The following is a 23,891-nucleotide window of genomic DNA, read 5'->3' as shown; positions in this document are numbered from 1 at the left end:
TGAAGGTTTCCATGCCTCTTTAGAGGATGAAAATAAAATGGCCATGACCAATCTCCAGCCCTGAGGTGAAAGATCACAGCCCCTCTTCAGTAAACCTTCAGGGATAAGCAGTTTTCACTTTTGTTGTGCCAAACTGCAGACTCCTGCAGTGCGACCCTCACTGATCCTCCCAGGGAAAGGTGGAGGGTCACTGTGTTTCTGTCTTTTGCAGGACCCTGCAGGGAGAGCAGTCACCGATTGTATGTAGTTCATGGTTTATGGTGAAACAAGCTGAGATCCTGCTCCTGGGCTTGCTGACTATAATCAGTTTTCCCACTCCAGTGCTTGGGAACTCTGCTGGCTCAGGCATCCCCATTATTTCTGTACACTAGGAATACTGAGACACACTTGTCCCACCTAGGATTCTGCCCTGCTTTGCCATCTGAGCACCTTTCAGGCAGTGACATCTCTCAGTAGAGCAGATTTCTAAAGTTCCCATTTTCTTTAATATAACTGTATCTTTCCATTTAAAATGTGTCTCTTATAAGTTGGCAAGTAGTTGGGTCCTGCTTTTAATAAATTCAGACATTCTAATCACTCAATTGTAATGTTTAAGACATTAACATTTAATGTTATGAATGATATGTTTTATTTAATATTTGATTTCTGTTTGTCTGGTTTTTTTGTTTGTTCATTTCTCTGGTCTTCTTTCCTTTCTTCTTTGGATCTTTTGAATTATTTGGTTTTTTGTTTTGTTTTGTTTTTACTTTATCTATTGGATTTTTATTTATTTATGTTTTTTTTAACAATATCTTCTCTGCTTTAGGTTTAAGCTTTTGTCTTAGAGATTACAATATTTAGTTTACAGTTAATATTGTATCATTTTTATGTAAAATATAAAAGCTTAACCATCATGTAAGTCTATTTATAACCACAACTCTTTTTATTTTACCTTGTCATATATATACCTCTATATACGTTAGTAATTCCATAATGCATGGCTATAATTTTGGCTTTAAATGTTCATATGTATCTTAAAGAAATTCAGTGAAAAAAATTCTTTAATTTACTGAATGCTTTACCATTTCCTATCTTTCTATTCTTGAGATTCACTTTTCTATCTGCTGCCAATCCCTTCAGCCTGAAGGACTTACTTTACCCATTTTGGTAGTATGGGTCTGCTTTGGCAGAAATTTACCTTGGTGTTCTTTTATCTGAAATGGTCTTTACATTTTTGTTCATTTGTGAAGGTTATTTTTGTTGATATAAAGTTATGGATTGATAGGATTTTTCTTTGGCAAAAATATTGACATTGTTCTTTCCTCTGACCCTGTAGTTTGTAATGATGTTAGTGGCAATTTGAATTTCTGTTCCCCGTACTGTGTTATGTTGTTCTCTTGCTGCTTTCAAGATTTGTCTCAGTTATTGATACTCCTCAATTTGGCAATGATATGTGCAGGTGTGATTTTCTTCATATGTATCTTGCCTGTGTTTTACTAAACTTCTTTAAATTATAATTTGTGTCTTCTTCCAAATTGATAAAATTTCAGTCACTACCGATTTTTTTTTCTGCCATACTCTTTCTCCTCTTCCTAGCAGTCAAATTATCAGTATTTTAGCCCTTTGATATTATCCTATATGTACCTGAAGCTTTGTTCTTTTTCTTTTTTTCTCTTCTTTAGGTTGGATAATTTCTACTGATGATTCATTAAGTTTATTACCTCTTTCCTTTATCAATTCCATTTTTATTTTATGCCCATAATGAAACATTTTATTCACAGTATTTTCAATTATAAAATTTTTAATTTTGCTTTTTAAAAAGTAATTTCCAATTTTTTGTGCTGATATTTCACATCTTTTCATGCATTTCAAGCATATTTTCTTTCACTTTGAGAATAGTTATAATACCTGCTTTAATAACCTCATCTATTTCATCCTCTGAATAATCATGAGGTAGATCTTTATTGATTGTCTTATTTTTGACAGTAGTTCAAATTTTCCTGTTTCTTCATATGTCTGGTAAATTTAGATTGTGTACTGAATAATTTGAATGAAATGTAGTGACTTTAGATTCTGTTGTTCCTCTGAAGAGGTTTGATACTTTTATTTTATTAGGGAATTAACTTTGTTGAACTCAAACTGCAAATTTCATCCTTTGGGTGGCAGCTCAAATTTCAATTTAGTTATTTTATTCTTAGCAGCACATGTTTACTTGAACACATTAATATGTCATATATGATCTTGGGAACCAAAAAGACACAAGTAAAAAGGAAATCAGTCCCTTTATAAAAGTAGTTCACAGGTAGCCTCAAACACAGACATGATAACATATTAAGGCAAGGCAAATAAAAGCTGGTGGACCAAGCTTGGTTTTTACTGTATGTATGTCCCTGGAGCTAAGAGTAATTTTTAAAGTTAAAATATTTGGAATAAAAACAAAATAAAACAAACTCAGCAAAGAACATGTAACAAAGATTATATGTGACCCACAACCCAAAATGCTTACCATTTTGATGTTTACAGAAAAAGTTTGCTGACTTCTATAATATAGGATAAAAATGTAGTACAATATAAAAATGGAAGTTTTGGAAGCGTAAAATACACATATAGGAAAGAATTTCAAAGTCTACTTGGAGTTAGGAAGTGTGTTTCTTTTTTAATTTTAATTTTTTTTTATTATGTTAGTCACCATACAGTACATCCCTGGTTTCTGATGTAAAGTTCGATGATTCGTCAGTTGCGTATAACACCCAGTGCACCTGCAATACATGCCCTCCTTACTACCCATCACCAGTCTATCCCATTCCCCCACCCTCCCCTCTGAAGCCCTCAGTTTGTATCTCATAGTACATAGTCTCTCATGATTCATTCCCTTCTGATTACCCCCTTTCTTTATCCCTTCTTCCCTACCGATCATCCTAGTTCTTATGTTCCATAGATGAGAGAAATCATATGATAATTGTCTTTCTCTGCTTGACTTATTTAACTTAGATTTAACTACTCCAGTGCCGTCCATGTTGCAGCAAATGTTGAGAACTCATTCTTTCTGATAGCTCAGTAATATTCCATTGTATATATGGACCACATCTTCTTAATCCATTCATCTGTCGAAGGCCATCTCGATTCCTTCCATGATTTGGCTATTATGGATAATGCTGCTATGAACTTTGGGGTGCATATGGCCCTTCTCTTCACTACATTTGTATCTTTGGGGTAAATACCCAGTAGTGCAATGGCTGGGTCATAGGGTAGCTCAATTTTTAACTTTTTAAGGGACCTCCACACTGTTTTCCAGAGTGGCTGTACTGACTTGCATTCCCACGAACAATGTAGGAGGGATCCCCTTTCTCCACATCCTCTCCAGCAATTGTTTCTTGCCTTGTCAATTTTTGCCACTCTAACTGGCGTAAGGTGGTATCTTAGTGTGGTTTTGATTTGAATTTCCCTGATGGCTAATGATTTTGAACATTTTTTCATGTGTCTGTTAGCCATTTGTATGTCATCATTGGAAAAGTGTCTGTTCATATCTTCTGCCCATTTTATGATTTGTTTATTTGTTTCTCATGTATTGAGTTTGAGAACTTCTTTGTAGATCTTGGACACCAGTCTTTTATCTGTAGCATCATTTGCAAATATATTCACCCATTCCGTGGGCTGCCTCTTAGTTTTTTTGACTGTTTCCTTGGCTGTGCAGAAGCTCTTTATCTTGATGAAGTCCCACAAGTTCATTTTTTCTTTTGTTTCTCTTGCCTTTGGAGATGTGTCATGAAAAAGGTTGCTTTGGCCGATGTCATAGAGGTTGCTGCCTATGTTCTCCTCTAGGATTTTGATGGATTCCTGTCTCACATTGAGGTCTTTCATCCATTTGGAGTTTATCTTTGTGTATGGTGTGAGAGAGTGGTCAAGTTTCATTCTTTTGCATGTAGCTGTCCAATTTTCCCAACACCATTTGTTGAAGAGACTGTCTTTTTTCCACCGGGTGTTTTTTCCTGCTTTATCAAAGATTAATTGCCCAAAGAGCTGAGGGTCCATTTCTGGGTTCTTTCTTCTCTTCCATTGGTCTGTGTGTCTGTTTTTGTGCCAGTACCATGCTGTCTTTGTGATCACAGCTTTGTAGTACAGCTTGAAATCTGGCATTGTGATGCCCCAGCTTTGCTTTTCCTTTTCAACAGTTCCTTGGCGATTCAGGGCCTTTTCTGGTTCCATACAAATTTAAGGACTATTTGTTCCTGTTCTTTGAAAAATATCATTGGTATTTTGATCGGGATAGCATTGAAAGTGTAGATTGCTCTGCATAGCATGGACATTTTAACTATGTTAATTCTTCCTATCCATGAGCATGGAATATTTTTCCATCTTTTTGTGTCTTCCTCAATGTCTTTCAAGAGTGATTTATAGTTTCTAGAATATAGGTCCTTTATGTCTCTGGTTAAGTTAATTCCAAGGTAACGTATGGTTTTTGGTGCTATTGTAATTGGGATGGATTCCCTAATTTCTCTTTCTTCAGTCTCATTATTTGTGTATAGAAATGCAACTGATTTCTGAGCATTGATTTTGTACCCCGCCACATTACTGATTTGCTCTATAACTTCTAATAGTTTGGGCATGGATTCTTTTGGGTTTTCCATATACAGTATCATGTCATCTGCGAAGAGAGACATTTTGACTTCTTCTTTGCTGATTTGGATACCTTTCATCCCTTTTTGTTGTCTGATTGCTGTTGCAAGGACTTCTAGTACTATGTTGAATAATAGTGGCGAGAGTGGGCATCCTTGTCGTGTTCCTGATCTTAGGGTAAAGGCTTCCAGCTTTTCCCCATTGAGAAAGATATTTGCTGTAGGCTTTTCATAGATGGTTTTTATGAGATTGAGGAATGTAGCCTCTATCACTACACTCTGATGGGTTTTAATCAGGAAAGGATGCTGTATTTTGTCAAATGCTTTTTCTGCATCAGTTGAGAGGATCATATGGTTCCTGAGTCTTTTCTTGTTGATATGATGTATCACACTGATCGATTTGCAGATGTTGAACCACGCTTGCATCCCAGGTATGAATCCTACTTGGTCGTGATGGATAATCCTTTTAATGTACTGTTGGATTCTATTAGCCAGGATCTTGTTGAGGATTTTGGCATCCATATTCATTAGGGAAATTGGTCTGTAATTCTCCTTTTTGATGGGGTCTTTGCCTGGTTTGGGGATCAAGGTAATATTGGCCTCATAGAATGAGTTTGGTAGCTTTCCTTCTGTTTCTATTTTTTGAAATAGCTTTAGGAGAATAGGTATTATTTCTTCTTTGAATGTTTGGTAGAATTCCCCAGGAATACCAATCGGGCCTGGGGCTTTGTTATTTGGAAGGTTGTTTATCACTGACTCAATGTCTTCATAATTAATTGGCCAGTTTAAGGAATCAATTTCTTCCTGTTTCAGTCTTGGTAGTTTATAGGTTTCCAGGAAGGCCTCCATCTCTTCCAGATTGCTTAATTTATTGGCATATAGCTGTTGATAAAAGTTTCTAATAATTTTTCCAATTTCATTGGTGTTGGTTGTGACCTCTCCTTTTTCATTCATAATTTTATTAATTTGGGTCCTTTCTTTATTCTTTTGGATAAGTCTTGCCAGTGGTCTGTCAATTTTGTTGATTCTCTCAAAGAACCAGCTTCTAGTTCTGTTGATCTGCTCTACTGTACTCCTGGTTTCTACTTCATTGATTTCTGCTCTAATCTTGGTCAACTGCTTCCTCGTGCGTGGATTAGGCCTGTCCCTCTGTTGCTGTTCCAGCTTCTTGAGGTGAGAATATAAAAACTGCATTTTAGATTTTTCTATTCTTTTGAGCAAGGCTTGGATGGCTATGTTTTTCCCCCTTAGGACTGCCTTTGCAGTATCTATAGGTTTTGGACCATTGTGTTTTCATTCTCATTGGTCTCCATAAATTGTTTAAATTGATTTTTGATTTCCTGGTTTATGGAATCATTCCTGAGCAGGATGGTTCTTAGTGTCCAAATGTTTCAGTTTCTTCCAAATTTTACTTGTGGTTGAGTTCCAATTTCAAAGCGTTGTGGTCTGAGAATATGCAGGGAATAATTTCAGTCTTTTGGTATTGGTAGAAACCTGTTTTGTGACCCAGAACATGGTCTATTCTTGAGAATGTTCCATGGGCATTAGAATAGAATGAGTTTTCTTTGGTTCTGGGGTGTAGTGTTCTATATATATCTATGAGGTCCAACTCATCGAGTATGGCACTCAAAGCTCTTGTTTTCTTTGTTGATTTCTTGCTTAGGTGATCTCTCTATTGCTGATAGTGGAGTGTTGGGGTCTCCTACTATTAGTGTGTTTTTATCTATATGTCTCTTTATTGTGGTTAAGAGTTGGCTTGTGTATCTTGCTGCTCCCCTGTTGGGGGCATATATATTTATAATTGTCATATCCACTTGTTGGATACATCCTTTAAGAATAATATAGTGCCCTTCTGTGTCTCTAACTATAGTCTTCAGTTTAAAATCCAATCTGTCTGATATGAGAATTGCTACCCCAGCTTTCTTTTGAGGTCCATTGTCATGAAAGATGGTATTCCATTCCTTTACTTTCAGTCTGAATGTATCATTGGGTTCAAAATGAGTCTCTTGTAAACAGCAAATGGATGGGTCATGTCTTTTTAAAACCCTTTGGCATTTATGGGAGCATTTAGGCCATTTACATTGAGACTGATTATTGAGAGATATGATTTTAATGATGCCATGTTGCCAGTAAAGTCTTTGTTTGTATAGATTGTGACTTTCTGTTCTGTATCACTCTTGGGGCCTTTTTACTTTTCTAGAACCCCCCTTAATATCTCCTGTAGGGCTGGTTTCATGGTTACGAAATTGGCTAATGACTGGCGATTCTGGAAGATCTTTATTTCTCCATCAATTGTGAATGACAGCCTTGCTGGATAAAGGATCCTTGGCTGCATGTTTTTCTCTGAAAGAGCTTTAGAAATGTCCCCCCAACCCTTTCTCTCATTCCAGGTCTGTGTCGATAGGTCTGACGTAATTCTGATACCTTTGCCTTGGTACGTGAGAAATTTCTTTGCCCTGGCCACTTTCCATACTGTATCCTTGGATCTAATATTTGCGAATTGCACTATGATGTGACGTGGTGTAGGTTTGTCATGGTTGAGCTTGGGAGGGGTCCTCTCTGCCTCTTGGACATGAATGTTTGTTTCCCTTGCTAGATTAGGGAAGTTTTCAGCTACAATTTGTTCAAATATCTCTTCTAGACCTCTGTTTTTCTCCACCCTGTCGGGGATGCTGATGATTCTGACATTGGAACGTTTCATTGAGTCAGTAATCTCCCATAACCTACATTCCTCAGTGTGGATTTTTTTGAGTCCAGATTCTATTTTAGCTTTCTCTTCTACTAACCCATCCTCCAATTCGCTGATACGTTCTTCTGCCTCATTCACCCTGGCCGTCAGAGCCTCTAGTTTTGACTGCATTTGGCTCATAGAATTTTTAATTTCTGCCAGATTCACTCTCATTTCCACCCTGAGAGATTCTATTTTCTCATTAACATTTTCGTTAATACTTTTTTCAAGTCTACACATCATCTTGACCATTGTTGCTCTGAATTCCATTTCTGATAATTTGGTTATATCCATATCCATTAGTTCTGTGGCAGAGGCCAAAGACTCATTGTCTTTTCTTTGTTGGGGGGATTTCTCCTTCTCATCATTCTGATGAGGAGAGGTTGTGGGGTTGTCCAGAGCCCAAATTATTGACCAGGACCCAGGCCATGCGCCCTTGTTTTATAAGGATCTTAGGGATGTGGGCTTCTTAATTTTTCAGCCTGCCTTCTGGGGGGGGGCCTTCCACCCCGATACTCAGGCAACCCTGTTTGGGTAGAGTCTCCGTGTCCCCTGCGAGGGGGGATGGGGATGGGCCCACTGTGAGTCGGTATTTCCAGGCTTTTGTTCTCTGGGGGCTTTCCCTGGTGGTTTGCTGTGGCTCTTCTGAGAGTCAGAGCAGCAGTGGCCGAATCTCAGCCTCTGCCTCAGAACAGAGGGATCGCGGACCGTTCTCCACTGATATTCTGGCCACTTTAACTCTGTTTCTGTTGGTGCTGCTCAACCCTGCAGCGTCCCGGGATGTGCGCCCCACACCCGGCATCCCAGCCCTCACTTCCAGGGCTGGCACGTCTCTGTCCTTTGTGTTTCTAATACCTCTCACAGCCAGCTACCCCTGCGCACTCCCAGAGCCCCCAGTCTCAGTCTGTTTCCAGTGAGTGCACCGGAGTTCTGTGAGAAGTCTGGTGGCTCACGCTCCCCGGCTCACAGTCTCAGTCTGTTCTCTCGCGGGTGCCGTCTGCGAGTCCGATATCTGTGCGCGGTTTCACAGCTCCCCGCTGCGTACCTCAATACTCAGCGCTGGAGATGTTCATTTGTAGAGATCCAGATGTATCTTCCTGCGTCTCAGGCTGATTCTGTGGGTGTTCAGGCTGGTCTGGTACCTATCCAGCTCGACTCAGGGGATCAGCTGAAAAAGGGGTCCCCTACTCCTCTGCCATCTTAACTCTATATCCCAGGAAGTGTGTTTTGAGCCCTTTTTTGAAGTTCTAGAAGTTTATCGTGTTGGAGGTGGGACCAAAAAGTCACCAGGGGTAGTTCAAAGGCATGAAAGAAATAATTTTAGGTTCAATAACTTTACAAATAGTTTGTTACTTATCTATATATCTATTTCTGAGGTATCTTGATCTCTGTGGGTTTTAATAACTGTTACCCTCTAATTTATTAAAATCCTTTAGTATGTTTACTCCTACATCATCCAAGTAGTCAGTGAAATGTTGTCACTCTTAGATCAGGAATACCATGATAAAACAGTACTTTTGAAACTATACTTTTATGATTTGTCAGTTCTAAATCATTTTTTATGGCTATTTGTGTATTATTGGTTTTTTATCATATGTTTCAATTTTTAATTTGAGTTAAATGCTGATGTCTGTTCATCATCTTGGTTAGACCTTAGATTGAAAAGATCTTAGCAATGACAAAAATATTATGCAATGATAAATGTGTTATGATTATGTAATGTGTATGTATTTTGAGATTTAAAATAACAGTAAGCATAACTTGTGGTTGTCTACTAGCACAGCATAGTGATATTAAAGAATATGTAGAATAGAATTCCAAATGATACAATGGTCTATAAAATTTCTTAAAATTGATGTATTTTGATTTATAAAAGACAATGAGGCTATGAATTTTCACTTCCAGAGAAATGGAGCAGACATATTTTTCTCTATTCTTTCCACTAAGTACAACTAAAACTTCTGGGCATTACATATATAAAGTAAATATAAGAAGACTGACAGATCTGAAGAGAAAGGTAGACCAGCTAGGGATTTTGTTATCCAAGGAATGACAGACACAGTGGTGAGTTTCTTGGGTTGTCATTTTGCTTTATATATCCCAGACTAGATACTGGAGAAATCATAACCTGAAAATGCCCATGAGCACAAATAAAAACAAACAACCAAACCAAAAACAGGCAAAAGGGCTAAGAAAGAAAGGAGCGGCTTAGAAAGACAGAAAGTTTTTAGACAATAACTATTCTACCCTAGCAGACATCACACACACACACACAAAGAACAGCATCCCCACTCCCAACCCAGCCAGAAAAGGCAAAATCAAGAGACTAAGCTTCTGCCCTTCTCAGGCTATAAAAAGACAACCCAACCACCCTCTCCTGTCCTGTGTAGTGATATCAGAGATAGCTAAATGGGGAGATAAGACTTTCATCTTGGCCCATTGGTAATGAAGACCCATTTTCCCCACTGTAGTGTGGCTGAAGACTATTTGTGGAGCCTGATGCCATGCCCACCCAGCAAAATGAGGTATCTCTCACCTTTCCTGCTGGGTTAATGTGAGAAGAGGCCTAGTGGAGAATTAGCAGGAATACCCCTCACAGTGACAGTGGAAGCCACATGAAGAGCATGGATGAAACATCCCTTCCCTTCCTAATCAGGAGATTTCAGCAGGAGGGAAAAGACAGAATTTTGACCCTAACCCAGCAATAGCAAGGAACTCATGTAGGACAAGTGGAGACCCTGGATTTCCATTCCTACATGGCAATAATGAGGTACCTCACATTAAAATGGTATCATAGGAGATCTACAAAACCACAAGATTTAAATAAGATCTAGGGGGTTATAATATAATATCATAATACCCAAGTTTTCATTGAAAATTATTTGTCCATCCAAAAGCCAGAAATATTTCAATCTAAAAGAGAAAAAAAAATTAGTGGCTGCCAATACCAAAATGAAACAGATGTTTGAATTATCTGACACAACTTTAAAGCAGCCATCATAAAAATACTTCAATGAAAAATTACAAACATACTTGAAACAAATGAAAAAAACCAGAATGTCTTAGGAAATGAATAAAATATCTCAGAAAAAAGAAAATAGAAGATATAAATAAGAATCTAAAGGAAATTTTAGAACTGGAAGTAAAATACATGGAAAAAATAAAACTCTCAATAGATGGGATTAAGATCAGAATGGAGAGGAGAGTAGAAATAATCAGTGCAGATAGAATAATAGAAATTACACCATCTGAATAACAAGGCAAATTTTCTGAAAAAAAAAAAACACTCTCAGGAATATGTGAGAATAAAAAAAAAAGATGTAAAATGGATGCCATTAGAGACCCAGAAGGAGAGGAGAGAGTATGGAGCTGAAAAAGTATTCAAATGAGTATTTTGATACTGAAAATTTCTAAATTTGACAAGGAAAATACCACATGCCTACAGGTTCAAGAAGCTGAACAACTTTAAAACAGGATAAACTCAAACAATCCCATTCTAAGACTCACATAGTTGATTTTATATATACATACATACATACATATGAAATATATTACATAGAGCAACCACTAAGAAATCTATACAGAGAGGTACACAGAAAAGTGTTACAGATAAATCAAAATGAAATTTGAAAATATATTTAAGCAACCCACAAGAAGGAAGGAAAAAGAAATTAAAACATGAAAAAAGAAGAAACAGGAACAAAAAATAAACTAGCAGACTTAAGTCTTAATATATTAATAATTACTTTAAATCTAATTGGTCTGAGTACTCTGAGAATGGCACAGTGGATGAAAAATGCTATTTATACAATGTCTTCCAAAAAATGGAAGAGGGAACACTTCCCTTCTCATTCTATGAAGCCAACATTACTCTGATATCTAAACCAAAAAAGGTAGTACAAATAAAATTGAACTACAGAGAATATCCATTGTGAATGTAGATGCAAAACTTCTTAACAAAATGTTAGCAAATAGAATTCAACAATGCACAAAAGTTATACACCATAACCAATTCAATATCCACAAGACTGGTTCAATACTCTAAAATTAATCAATGTAATTTACCAATGTAAATTTACCAATTTACCTATTTAACAGTGTAAAGAAAAATATCACATGATCCTCTTGATTGATGCAGAAAAAAACTTTCGATAAAATTCAATACCCATTTATGATTAAAAATTTTAGAAAATTGGGGGTCGCCTGGGTGGCTCAGTCATTAAGCATCTGCCTTCGGCTCAGGGCATGATCCTGGTGTTCTGGGATCCAGCCCCACGTCAGGCTTTTCTGCTGGGAGCCTGCTTCTTCCTTTCCCATGCCCCTTGCTTGTGTTCCCTCTCTCGCTGGCTGTCTGTCTCTCTGTTGAAGGAATAAATAAAATCTTAAAAAAAAATTTTTAGAAAATTGGGACCATAGGGGAATGTCCTTGACTTGATAAAGAGTATTTACAAAACCCTATAGCAAATATCATACTTACTGGTGAAAGACTGAATGTGTTCCTCCTAAAATCTGAAACCAGGCAAATATGTGCACTCTTATCATGGCTATTCAATATATTCCCAGAAGGTCTACTCAGTGCAACTCAGGAAGAAAAGGAAATGAAAGGCATATAGATTGGAAAGGTAGAAGAAGAAAGTCCTTATTTTCAGACGACATAATAGTGGTTTGCATAAAAAATTCTATGGAATCTAAAAACAAGCTAACCAACAAATAAGCACACAAACACCTACTAGAAGGAATAAATGGGTTCAGCAAAGTCACAGAATATTTCATCATAAAAAATCAACTGTATTTCTGTATCACAATGAATATGTGGAAACTAAAGCTTAAAATACAATGCCACTTGCAATTGTTCAAAAAGAAATAAAACAATCAGTTACAAACCTGAGTAATATATACAAAGCTTGTTCAATGAAAACTACAAAATTCTGAGGAAAATCATCAAAAAGATATAAACAGATGAGACCTTATTTTATGTTAATGTACTAGAAGTAGAAGATTCAACTTGGTAAAGGTGTTGATTTTCCAGTTTATATATATAGGGTTATCACAATTCTTATCAAAATTACTGTAAGATTTTTTATAAATATCGACAAGATGATTCCAGAATTTATAGGGAAAAACAANAAAGACAAAGGAACAAAAGAAATATGACAAAAGAAAAAAAAACAGGAGTAATCATTTCGAGAACTATTATGTATATACAGAGTCTTACTGTCAGGGGAATAGACACATAGATCAATGGAATCAAATAGAAAACTCAGAAATAGCTCCATGCAAGTAGAGCCAACTGATTTTTGTCAAGGTTTGTAAAGCAAATCAATGGAGACAGTATATAGTCTCTTCACCAAATGGTGCTGAAACTATTATGTATCCATAACAAAGGAAGGAAGGAAGGAAGGAAGGAAGGAAGGAAGGAAGGAAGGAAGGAAGGAAGGAAGGAAGGAAAGGAGGGAGAGAGGGAAGGAGGGAGGGAGGGAAGAAGAAAAAGAAAGAAAGAAAGAAACAAGAAAGAAAGAAAGAAAGAAAGAAAGAAAGAAAGAAAGAAAGAAAGAAAGAGCCTCAAACTAAATCTCAAAGCTTATGCCAAATTTATACCAAAATTAACTTAAAATAGACCATGGGTTTCAACATACAACACAAAACTATAATACTTTTAGATAAAACAAGATAATATATTCAGGATCTAGGGCTAAGGCAAAAAATTCTTAGATTTGACACCAAATCATTTGACAAGAGTAATAAAAGATAAAGTTGATAAACTGGACTTCATTAAAATTGAAAGTCCTTACTCTACAGAAATCCTGTTATGAGGATGAAAGTCAAGCTGAGGATTGGGAGGAGACATTTGCAAACCACAACCAAGGAATACTAGTCTGGAAAATAAACAGGTTTCAAAACTCAACCATAATAAAGCAAACAATTCAACTGGAAAATAGGCAAAAGATACAAAGATACATCTCACCAAAGAGAATACGCAGATGAAAAATAAGCACTTGAAAAGATGTATGGCATCATTAATCATTCAAGAAATGCTAATTAAACTGTAATGAAATATCATTCCATTCAATCAGAATGGCTAAAACTAAAAAAAATAATTACATCACCAAATGCTGGCCAAGGGATGTAAAGAAATTGGATCGTTAATACATTGCTGATGGGACTATAAAATATAGCACTCTGGAAAACAATTTGACAATTTTTTAAAAACCAAACATGCAAACTTCGTGAGATAAAGCAATTGTATTTCTAGGTATTCTCTCAGAAAAATAAAAACTTACATTCACACAGAGAGCTATATACAAATATTTACAGCTTTATTCATGATAGCCTTAAACTGGAAACAACTCAGATATCCTTCAACAAATAAATGGTAAAACACACTGCAGTCCATCCGTATCATGGAATACTACTTTGCAATGAAATGGAACAACTTGGGCAGATCACTAGGGCCTTATGCTGAATGGAAAAAAAAAATCCCATCTCAAAAGATCACATACCATATAATTCCACTGCCAAAACATTCTCAAAATGAAAAATTATAAATTGGGAAAACAGGTTGGTTGTTTTGAGTTGTTGTCAGGAATTAAGGATGCTGGGGGGGATTATAAAAAGATAGCATGAGGGAGAGTTTTCTGGTGGAATAGTTCTGTATCCTGATTGTAGTAGTGTAACACAAATCCACACATATGATAAAATGGCATGTAAACACACACACACGCATTGTACTAGTGTGTATTTCTGGTTTTGTTATTGTTTTATAATTATGTAATATATAGCTACTGGGGAAACTGAGGGAAGGGTACACAGACATCAGACTCTGCTATGCTATCTCTGTAACTACTTATGAGTCTATAATTTTTTCAAAATAAAAGTTTAAAAATGAGATACTAATACTTTGTATTCATGAATTGAAAAATGCAGGATCCTTTGTTTTATAAGAAAATAACATTTTAAAATATAATATTTTGGGGGAAACGGGAGTGATACCCACTTTGATTCAGTCCTTGAGCTAAAATGTACATCCTGGTTGTATGCTGAACACATAATCCTGCCTATTGGGACTTACTGGGAATGAGGGAAGTTATGTTCATGGAACATGGGCACGAAGGGAAATCTACCAGTTCTGCTCTAGTAGAGCAAATTCTGGTTGTTCTGCCAGCTGTTTTTGGAAAGAGGAATAAGAAGGCACAGGTGGATATTTTTAATTCAGTTTAAATATTTCCTTGATTTTGTTTTATAAAATCTATTTTTAAATGCATATTTATGAGATAGTTAAAGGAAGACTGTTGGATAAACAGTTATGTAGAGAGAATCATGTCAATTTTAATAATTAACATGTTTAGTATTTTTAACTACATAAACATCTGTTTGTTTTTCATGTTCATATAACATAGTATATGTTTTACCTCTCAAAAGTTATTTTGAGCTCATTCCATTCAGTCAAACCCAAGTAATCGTATGATACTGGGGCTTTCTCTACTCTATCACCATTTCATCTCTAATTGAGTTAATATTCCACTTTTCTTCTTGTGGACTCATGAATGTTAAAATGGAAAGGCTATTATCCACATTGGGTAATTCAGATAGAACTAAGTGAATTTCAGAGCACAGAACACTGTCTTCTTACTGAGCAAGAAATAGGCAAACTATTGACTATTGCCAAGGGATCTCACCAGATAGCAGGACTATAAACAAACTTCTTTTCCTTAGCAACTTACAGTTTGCCATGGAATGAAAAGTTGACAGTTTTTTTTGGGGGGGGATAACTCCATATCCATCCTTTTCCTGGGTCTAGGAGCAGGTTTGGGGCACATCAGGAAGTCTTTGATGTGGACCTTCCTGCTTATATGTTATCTCTATCTCTACAATCTCCTTCCGTCATCATAAGTCCCCCATCCTTTCCCTTCCACTAGGCTTTTTTCCTGGTCTATCCTGACAGTGGGGTATCCTGGTTTCTCTTTTACTATTGTTGGTCTCTTATTTATAGGAAGACTGCCCGGAGCTCTTCATTTTTATACTTTGGAAACATAAAGCTTAGCTCTTATATTTCAAAAGCCTTGAGTTTCAAGACAAATGTTTCTGTTATGAGTTTCAAAAGCCTGTTTTTCAGGATAAAATAAAATCCAATAATTTCCTCTTTTGTTCTTCTGTTCCACTATAGCATCCATGTACTGAGGGAGTTGAGATATATAATCGTAGTTCTCAGTCTGAAGATACCTGTGGGTTTGATACGTGAGCTGTGGGAGAGCACTGATGACTGATTACTCAGAATGCCATCCCTTTACTTGCACGGAGAAAAAAACTATAAAGAATTACATGAAAATATTAACCATAGTTGTCTGTCTATGGTGAGAGTTCAGGAAAATTTCATTTGTTTTTTTCCATGTTTTCTAAATTATTATTAATATATATTGCTTTTATCTAAATATATAACTGTTGCGTTAAAGTATTTTAAGATATATGTAGTGTATGTATACATGCCATATACGTCAAGTATATTTTGTCTCAAATGTATTTATATATAATTTTTACTTAGCCAATATTTTCTCTAGGTTCTTCTCAAGTTACTGCCTTGCCTAAAACTGCCAGAATCTTTTTCAGTCTCCTCTAGTGTTTACCAAACCATGAAATCTGGGTAGAATCCCTTTTCATGTGAGTGGAATTGATTTTACTTATGTGTTTTTAGCATGAGAGGAACTTGCTGAGATTTTAAAGTAGCTCAGAGACTTCTCTCCCCCATAATTGGTTTTATCTGTTGACTTTAGAGAATGAGTAAATCTCACTTCCCTCTCTGCCATCTTTTCTAGGGAGTTCCTAGCCTCAAATTACAGTGAAACCTACTATTCCACAAAAGGAGAGGCGATCACCAGCTATCCTTCTACCATGGTATCTTATGGAAACTTCCTATGTCTCTTTTCTCAAATTTCCTCATGTGATTTTAAAATCCAATCTAGCTCTATAAGAAGCTCCAGAAAATGTTATGTCAGAAATGAATCTTGCATAGAATACTGGCACTGAATTATCCTGGAATAGAAAACATGACCCTCCAAACTCTAAAGGAATCTGATTACTGCCTAACAAGAAAATCAATATCTGTTAATGTATTTTTCTTTACTAAACTGACTTCTATGTACCCAAAATGGTGTTTAGTCTGGAGGAAGGGCAAAGCATTATGCAAAAGCAGTATAAGACACCTTGATGAAATTGTCATCAAGCTAGATTGATAAAACCTAAAGATATGAAACAGTTTTAAAACCTCCATCTGATTGACCCTTATGTGAGTCATATTCCCTGGCCTAGGACTGCTGATGCACCAACATTGAAGCCTTTTCCACTTTCCAAATGAATTTTTGTTCATTGATCATTAATATTATTCCAGTGGATACAGGTTCTAATATATGGAAGAATCCATATATTGTTTAACACAATGTAATCATGCAATTAAAAGGATTCTAAAGGAGTTTCAATTTTCCAAATGACAGGATGCAATAAATGAATATATGAATGAGTATGTGTATAATTTGTGAGAATGAAATGCTGATAAATTGTAAACATAAAATATGCATATGTTAATATTTATGTAATATGAATATATGTATTTATATCAATAGCTTCTTCACTATTTTAGGATCACTGTTTTTACCAAGGATCCATCATACATGAATTCGATTCTGCTGCCAGTATCAGCACATGTAATGGTCTGAGGTATTGCACAAGTGTCTATTTTGTTTATAAGTTTGCTTAATGGATTTTCAGAGACATTTGCTTCTCATCTTTCTAACAACCCTCTACATAGAAAAATTAATGGGAAAAAGCTACTGTATATTTTCACCATGAGTATCCATTTTGACAAAAAGATGTCTAATGCACAGAACTCAATCCAAAAATCAGGCTTCCTGACTTCAAATCCTGTGAATTCTCACCACACACTACTTCACACCTTTTTAATAATCAGGAGTTTAGAGATTTTAGAAATTAAAGTTAGAAGTAAACCCTATTTCAGTTCTCTGTAGATCTTGGGCTTAAAGGTAAAGGAGGAAACATGGGTTAGATCGTAGAAGAACAAGAAACTTCCACCTTCATGTATGTGTGCTTTACTTGAGTAGATCCCAATATATTCAAGAATAAGAACACCTTTCATGACAACATTTCTAGATAATTGTTATTTTACTGTCATATATTTACTCTACAATTAATGTACGATGGACATAAAAAATTCACAAAATGTGAATTTTACTAGAACACTGAGACTTCAAAGTAGAGGTTGAACTGTCAAGTTTCTGAAAATCTAGATGAGTTGACTCTTACAAAAGTTATTAATTCAAAGGCCACATGTCACCTTATCTTTTTATCACTCAGAATACCTGACTACTTGCTCATAAGGCCTTGGTCTTATAGTTTCCGTTCTTAAATAGGCAAAGGCAATAAAATGGATTAGAAGAATATTGTGAGAAATATAGAGGTAAAATGGAATAGATCTTGAACATACATCACATTCCCATTTTCCACAGGGGATTCTTCAGGGTATATGACCAAAGGTATCTCATTGAACCAATGAAATATTCAGATGAGGGACAACATTTGGTGTTCAGATATAATCCAAGGATGCAGTATGCTGCTAATTATTCTTGTACAGAACTCAATTTTACCAGGACAAATGATTTAAAGGATGATATTAAAATTATGGAAGACCTCAAAATAGAAGTAAGTGCTTTATTTTTAAATCATCTTAATGCCAGGAAAAATGTATCTTATTTCCTTTTGTAATTCAAAACAGAGAGATGAGCCCAACTAATGAAGTGTATGTGCTACCTGAGTCTGCTTTTCATTGTGTGAAATCTAAAATGTCAAACTTTTTTTTATCAACATAGAAAATGTTCATTCCCAGGGCACCTGGGTGGCTTGGTTGGTTAAGCATCTGCCTTCAGCTCAGGTCATAATCCCAGGGTCCTGGGATGAAGCTCTGAATCAGGCTCCCTGCTTAGCAGGGAGTCTGCTTCTCCCTCTCCTTCTGTCCCTCCCTTCCCCTGCTTGTGCTCGTGCTCTCTCTCTCTCTCTCAAATAAAAAAATAAAATCTTTTTTAAAAGAAGAGAAAGAAAATGTTCATTCCCTACTGTAAATATCAGTTTGTCCCATTAATTTTAAGAAAAGGGAATATTTACAACCATACATATAGATTTATAGCATTAGGACTATAAGTGGTTGGAAAGAATGAAATTTGCAATGTCTCGAAAACTCTCCTAGATATTGTCTTCCTTCATCTTCACTGCCATTTTTTTTTTTTTGCTTGGGGGGAGTTAGGGTCTCCCCTTTCATCAGTCCAAATATTCTAATTATTAATTATTAAAGATAAGTAAGTAATAGCAACTTCAATATCTGGTGGGATGACTGCACAATGAGAGTCCTCTGTGTTTTAGGCTTTCCTGTACAACTAGTTCATATCACCTCAAATCTGACTAGGTGTTAGCCTTTAAGATCCATGAGTGCCCATCTTCTTCACATATCCATGGTCCAGATTGTGTTGGAAACTTACTAGGTGCCTAACAGATGTTTCTGATTGACTCAGTCAACTAATACATAACTATTTAGTTCATACACAAAATGACTTCGTTAAGTTTTTGTATAATATGACTCTGGTTTATACTCAGATGATATGCACACCCCTCAATGCATAATACTGAGAGCTGAAAACAGAATTTTCTGATATTGGTGATTTATAAAATAAAAGATCTATAATTAACAACTTTTGTACATTTCCTTGGAATTGAGGCTACTGCAAAGTAGGAGATTGGGAGACAGGAGAAGAGTAGAAGGAATACAGTCAGTCCTATTAGCCAGTCAGTCTTATGTTTTGCTTTCCTCTATTGATAAGTCCTTTTTATATGAGCTTAGTTAGTAAGCATTTACTTTATAAACAAACAACCAAAAAAAACCAACTAAACATTAAAAACTGTATTCATTATTCTTTATTTATAACTCTTTATTTATTTAGAGTATAACTAACACACAATGTTACATTAGTCTCAGGTATACAACATAATGATTCAACATCTCCATATTCATGCTACACTCACCACAAGTGTAGCTACCCTCTGTCACCATACAATGCTACTACAATACCATTGACTGTGTTTCTTATGCTGTGTCTTTTATTCCATGAGTTATTTATTCCATAACTGGAAGCCTGTGTCTCCCACTCCCCTTCACCCATTTTGCCCATCCCTACACCTGCCCTTCCCTCTGGCAACCATCAGTTTGTTCTCTGTATTTATAGGCCTGATTCTGGTTTTTGTTTGTTTGTTTATTCATTTGTTTTGAATTTTAGATTCCACATATGCATGAAATCATATACTATTTGTCTTCCTCGTTCTGACTTATTTCACTTAGCATAATACCCTCTAGATCCACTCATACTGTTGAAAATGGCAAAATTCCATCCTTTTTTATGGCTGCATAATGTGTGTGTGTGTGTGTGTGTGTGTGTGTGTGTGTGTGTGTGTACTACATTTTCTTTATCCTTTCATGTACCGATAGGCACTTAGGTTGCTTCCTTATCTTGGCTATTGTAAATAATACTGCAATAAGTATAACTCTTATTACCTGAAAGACTAAACAAGGAAAGGAAGGATATTCAAATATAGAATATCGTTTCAAGTTTATTAAAATCTGATATACAGGGGCACATGTTTTAACAATATATTGAGTTTTATTTAGATAAATTCCTGGAATTATTTGTTATACTCCTGTACCTCACATTCCTGTAACAATAATATTAACATGATAAGTCATGAAATGGTTTGAACTTAAAACATTAAAATGAGGAACATTAACCATACTTCATTAAATTTTTCATAAATTTCCAGAACATCCATAAAGAAAAGTATGTTGAACTGTTCATTGTTGCTGATGATAACGTGGTAAGTTTTCAGATGAACATTTGCTCTTCATTCATGCTTACAAAACTATAGTTGTGATCCTAAAAAAGAGGGGAAAAAGTGTTTCAATCAGAATTCCATTTGAGCTCAATGTTATTTTTTAGCTTCCCCAAACAGATTTATATAAGATGTGATAAGGTCCTTTGGCAGTATAGCAGACTAAGCCAATATAGAATTCTCCTCCCTATTATGAACATATGCAAATGATGAACAATGTATACAAAACTGAAAATATGTGCACAATCTATAGTTTAGCTCAGGAAAAAACACAGGAAATCTCCAAGTCCTAAAAATGAGAAGAGAACCTCTGTCAGAATAGTAAGTAAAATTCAAGGGCATGGTGACATGTAATATATAGAACATATTGCATAATGCCCAGAGCCATAAAGAGCTTCCCCAATCTCTGAAAAGAGAACTGGAGAATCTCTCTTCACTGATACTGCAAAGAGAAGGAATGTTCTGCCTGTCTGTAACAACAGGCAGGGAACATATTACGCATGAGAAAGCAGAAATCCTAAACTTGTGTCATGCAATGATGTGGAGCATGATATAATTTTCTTTAGATGCAGAAATGCCAAGCAAAGCTTTCAACGGAAAAACTGATTGAAAACTTGATAAACTGTTAACGCTCAGGTCAAAACTGCCCTATAAAGACATTTTCATAATCCAAGATAAAACTAATCACATGAGGAAGAGTCAACTAACATAATGGGAAGTAGAATAAGCACTCCAAGAGCTGAAAATTATCCACTGATATTTCAGATTATACACCTAAAAGTAGAGCAGGAAAAGATATGCAACAGGAAATAACAGAGTTACAGGAAGAGTAGGGTTTTTTTAGTTGCCCTCTAGCAGGAATGTTAGAGTTTTTTTCTCCAAAAGTGAGAATAAGGTACATCTGTTTTCACTGCCAATAAATTTTCTTTTGACAGATTAACTGAAATTTTTAGTCATCGCAATAAGACAAAATAAATGAGATCTATGTTAATTTAAAAGAAAGACGCAACATTGTTGCATTTTTTTTTTAAAAAAGGAGAAACTACAGTTAATTTTTTTAAAAAAGTAATTGGTAAAATTTAGGCACTAGATAGGCTTACATTAAGGTGTTTATGACAACATGTTAACTCACTTTTAAAAAAGTGCTAAAACAAGCTTTCTTTATAATAATTTATTAGTACAAAGTAAGGATGATGTATTAAATTTAATATTTACTCCGGATACCAGGTAAAGGTTTGCTTGATACGAGTTTAGGGACATTAAACTTTTACATGCATAGCTCTCACATATGCTGCCTTAATATTGTCTTTAAATATTTAAGGGGTGTTTTTTAGAGAAATTCCTACAGGAAATCACCTATTGTCATTTAACAAATAGTTAATGAGTGTCTAACATGCTAGATTCTGAGTATTAGATATACATATTTATATTTATCTGAGTAATATATGCACACATGCCTACATGTGTGTGTTAGCTGAGTATAAAGGGCAACAGCAAGAACAATTCAGAGTTAGTGTATTCTGGTAAGATAGGATAGAAAAACAAAGGCAACTTTTGGAAAATATTTCAAGATATTTATATATCTTGAAGACAGTATGATGAATTTTCAGCATCTAAGTAGAGTAAGGATATGGCTGTATACACCCAGACCTAGCAATTTGAAAGACTAAGCAGAACACAAGTTTCTATATACTGGGGAAGACAAGCCATATAATAAAGACTTGTCAATAAGAATGCAAAGATCTCACACCCCTTTCTCTCCCTTATCCCCATGGGTGGATATCACTGACTGATAAAGTACCCTATCCCTGTGATCTCTAAGATAGGCTCAGAATCTTTCTCAACTGTGTATTTTAGGCAAGCACTACCAATTAGTCACCAAGAATCCTGGTGTGAAACTATATTTGCCAACCAGAATTTAAGGGGATGTGGAAAAAAAGAAAGCTCTGTACAATAAAACACTAGGGGTGATAGGGTATTAGCAACCAAGTGATAAGAAATTTCTTGAAAGACAAAATGTTCGATATTAAAGGTAAACAAGATGACCAAGAAGATGAGGAAAAGGTGTTCAACAGATTGGATAACTAGTAGGACATTTATCTTCCTGTCAAGAATAGTTTTAATGTAATAGAGGCAGTTAAGCCAATGGATATCAGGTGGAGGAGTGAACTGGAAATGAGAAGTGAAGAGAGTCTAATGTTATATCTTTGAGGTATTTAGATATATGAGATAACAGGACAGCAATGGAGCAAGTAACTGGAGGATACTTGCAGGATTCAGAAAAGCCATGTTTCTTTTACTTTTTATTATGAAACAAGCTTGATCATTTGCATTTATCCCTACATGATACTTTTGTTATTTTTATAAAGTATATTTTATCAGGGCTAAATTGATCATGCTAAGAACAAGGTCCTGATGCCACAAATGGAAAATCCGTTTGTTAGAAGGGGGAAAAAAGACAAAACAGGCTGGAGCAGGGAAGTCTACTTTGTCTTCTCCACCTTTCCCTGTAGAGAAGGGGGAGGCAAGTTTTCCTGTCCTTCTCCATCACATCTCTGGCTCTAGGGTAGTCCTTGATTACATTCCTTAGTTTTTGACAACCATGGACATAGACGGGTTGATAAAGTGTCTGCTTTATTTGCAATATAATGATTTCTGTGGAACTTTAATAAGTTTTGTTTCATCAGCATGATAAATATAGACTCTAAAGAACACTGATAAGTTGCTTTAATAAATCTATGTACTAGAATATATTGTTATATGAAAAGGGGATAAGGTTAGGAAGAAAACCTTAAAGTAGTGCTAACCGGAAGCATGTCTTAGAAATTGCTGTATCTGGTTATTTTATATCAAAAATATAATTCTGTATAATTTATCCAGATTTTTAGCTGACCAGAAAGAATGCCAATAAGTTTTCCCCCTTGTAAATATCTCATAGTGAAGTATTTTGTTGAGTTTTTATTCATCTCCTATTATTAATGAATATTGATCTGATGTTTTATTTCCAGTATCACAGGAATAATCATCCTCACAGCAAACTGAGGAACAGAATTTGGGGAATGGTCAATTTTGTCAACATGGTAAGATCTGACATAGTTTGAATCAAGCTAAAAATGAAAATGGAAGAAAACTTTTAAGATAGATAGATGCTGGATTTTGTGGTAATCTTGATATTGAGACAACCCAAAATACAAAAATTCACCATGTGGACTAATTAGCCAATATCCAGTGAAAAATTCACAGCAATAAATGAACCATATCACTGAGGTTTTGGTTTTCTAAGTAAATGATTTTTAATACTTAAGGAGGTTTCAAATATTGGTTACTAATCACAAAATTTATAAAGCACTGTATAAAGACTTGAATATTCACCATGCATTAATCAAATCCACTAATACATTTAAAATTACTGTTCCATAACCTAGCATTGTTGGAGAGCTTCTTTTTGCTTCGCCCTCAACTTCAAGACTTCATCATGGGCCAGTGCCCAATGGTGTCCACTCACATTCTTATCTCTTCTTCAGTAGTAATCTGTTCTTTGTTACTCAGTGATTGCTAGCCTAGTCATGGGACCCAGAGTGTTTTGTTCCCCTGATCTATCCTGTCTTAGGAAAGCTGTCATCCATGGGTAT

General features: G+C 35.6%; 1 protein-coding gene across 1 annotated transcript in view; it reads left to right on the top strand.

Annotated features, from left to right (window-relative positions):
* ADAM7 (ADAM metallopeptidase domain 7) overlaps positions 1 to 23,891 on the top strand; it is a 106,804-nt gene that overhangs the window by 39,095 nt on the left and 43,818 nt on the right. The window contains exons 5-9 of the mRNA XM_040625774.1: positions 16,134 to 16,212; positions 16,955 to 17,031; positions 17,838 to 18,030; positions 20,191 to 20,244; positions 23,268 to 23,339. Of these exons, the coding sequence (XP_040481708.1) occupies positions 16,134 to 16,212; positions 16,955 to 17,031; positions 17,838 to 18,030; positions 20,191 to 20,244; positions 23,268 to 23,339 (475 nt within the window). The remainder of the gene's footprint in view (positions 1 to 16,133; positions 16,213 to 16,954; positions 17,032 to 17,837; positions 18,031 to 20,190; positions 20,245 to 23,267; positions 23,340 to 23,891) is intronic.

The sequence above is a fragment of the Ursus maritimus genome, unplaced genomic scaffold, assembly GCF_017311325.1.
Source record: "Ursus maritimus isolate PB19 unplaced genomic scaffold, ASM1731132v1 scaffold_11, whole genome shotgun sequence".
Classification (NCBI taxonomy): domain Eukaryota; kingdom Metazoa; phylum Chordata; class Mammalia; order Carnivora; family Ursidae; genus Ursus; species Ursus maritimus.
Note: the sequence above shows the minus strand (reverse complement) of the source record. Positions and strands in the feature narration are given on the sequence as shown.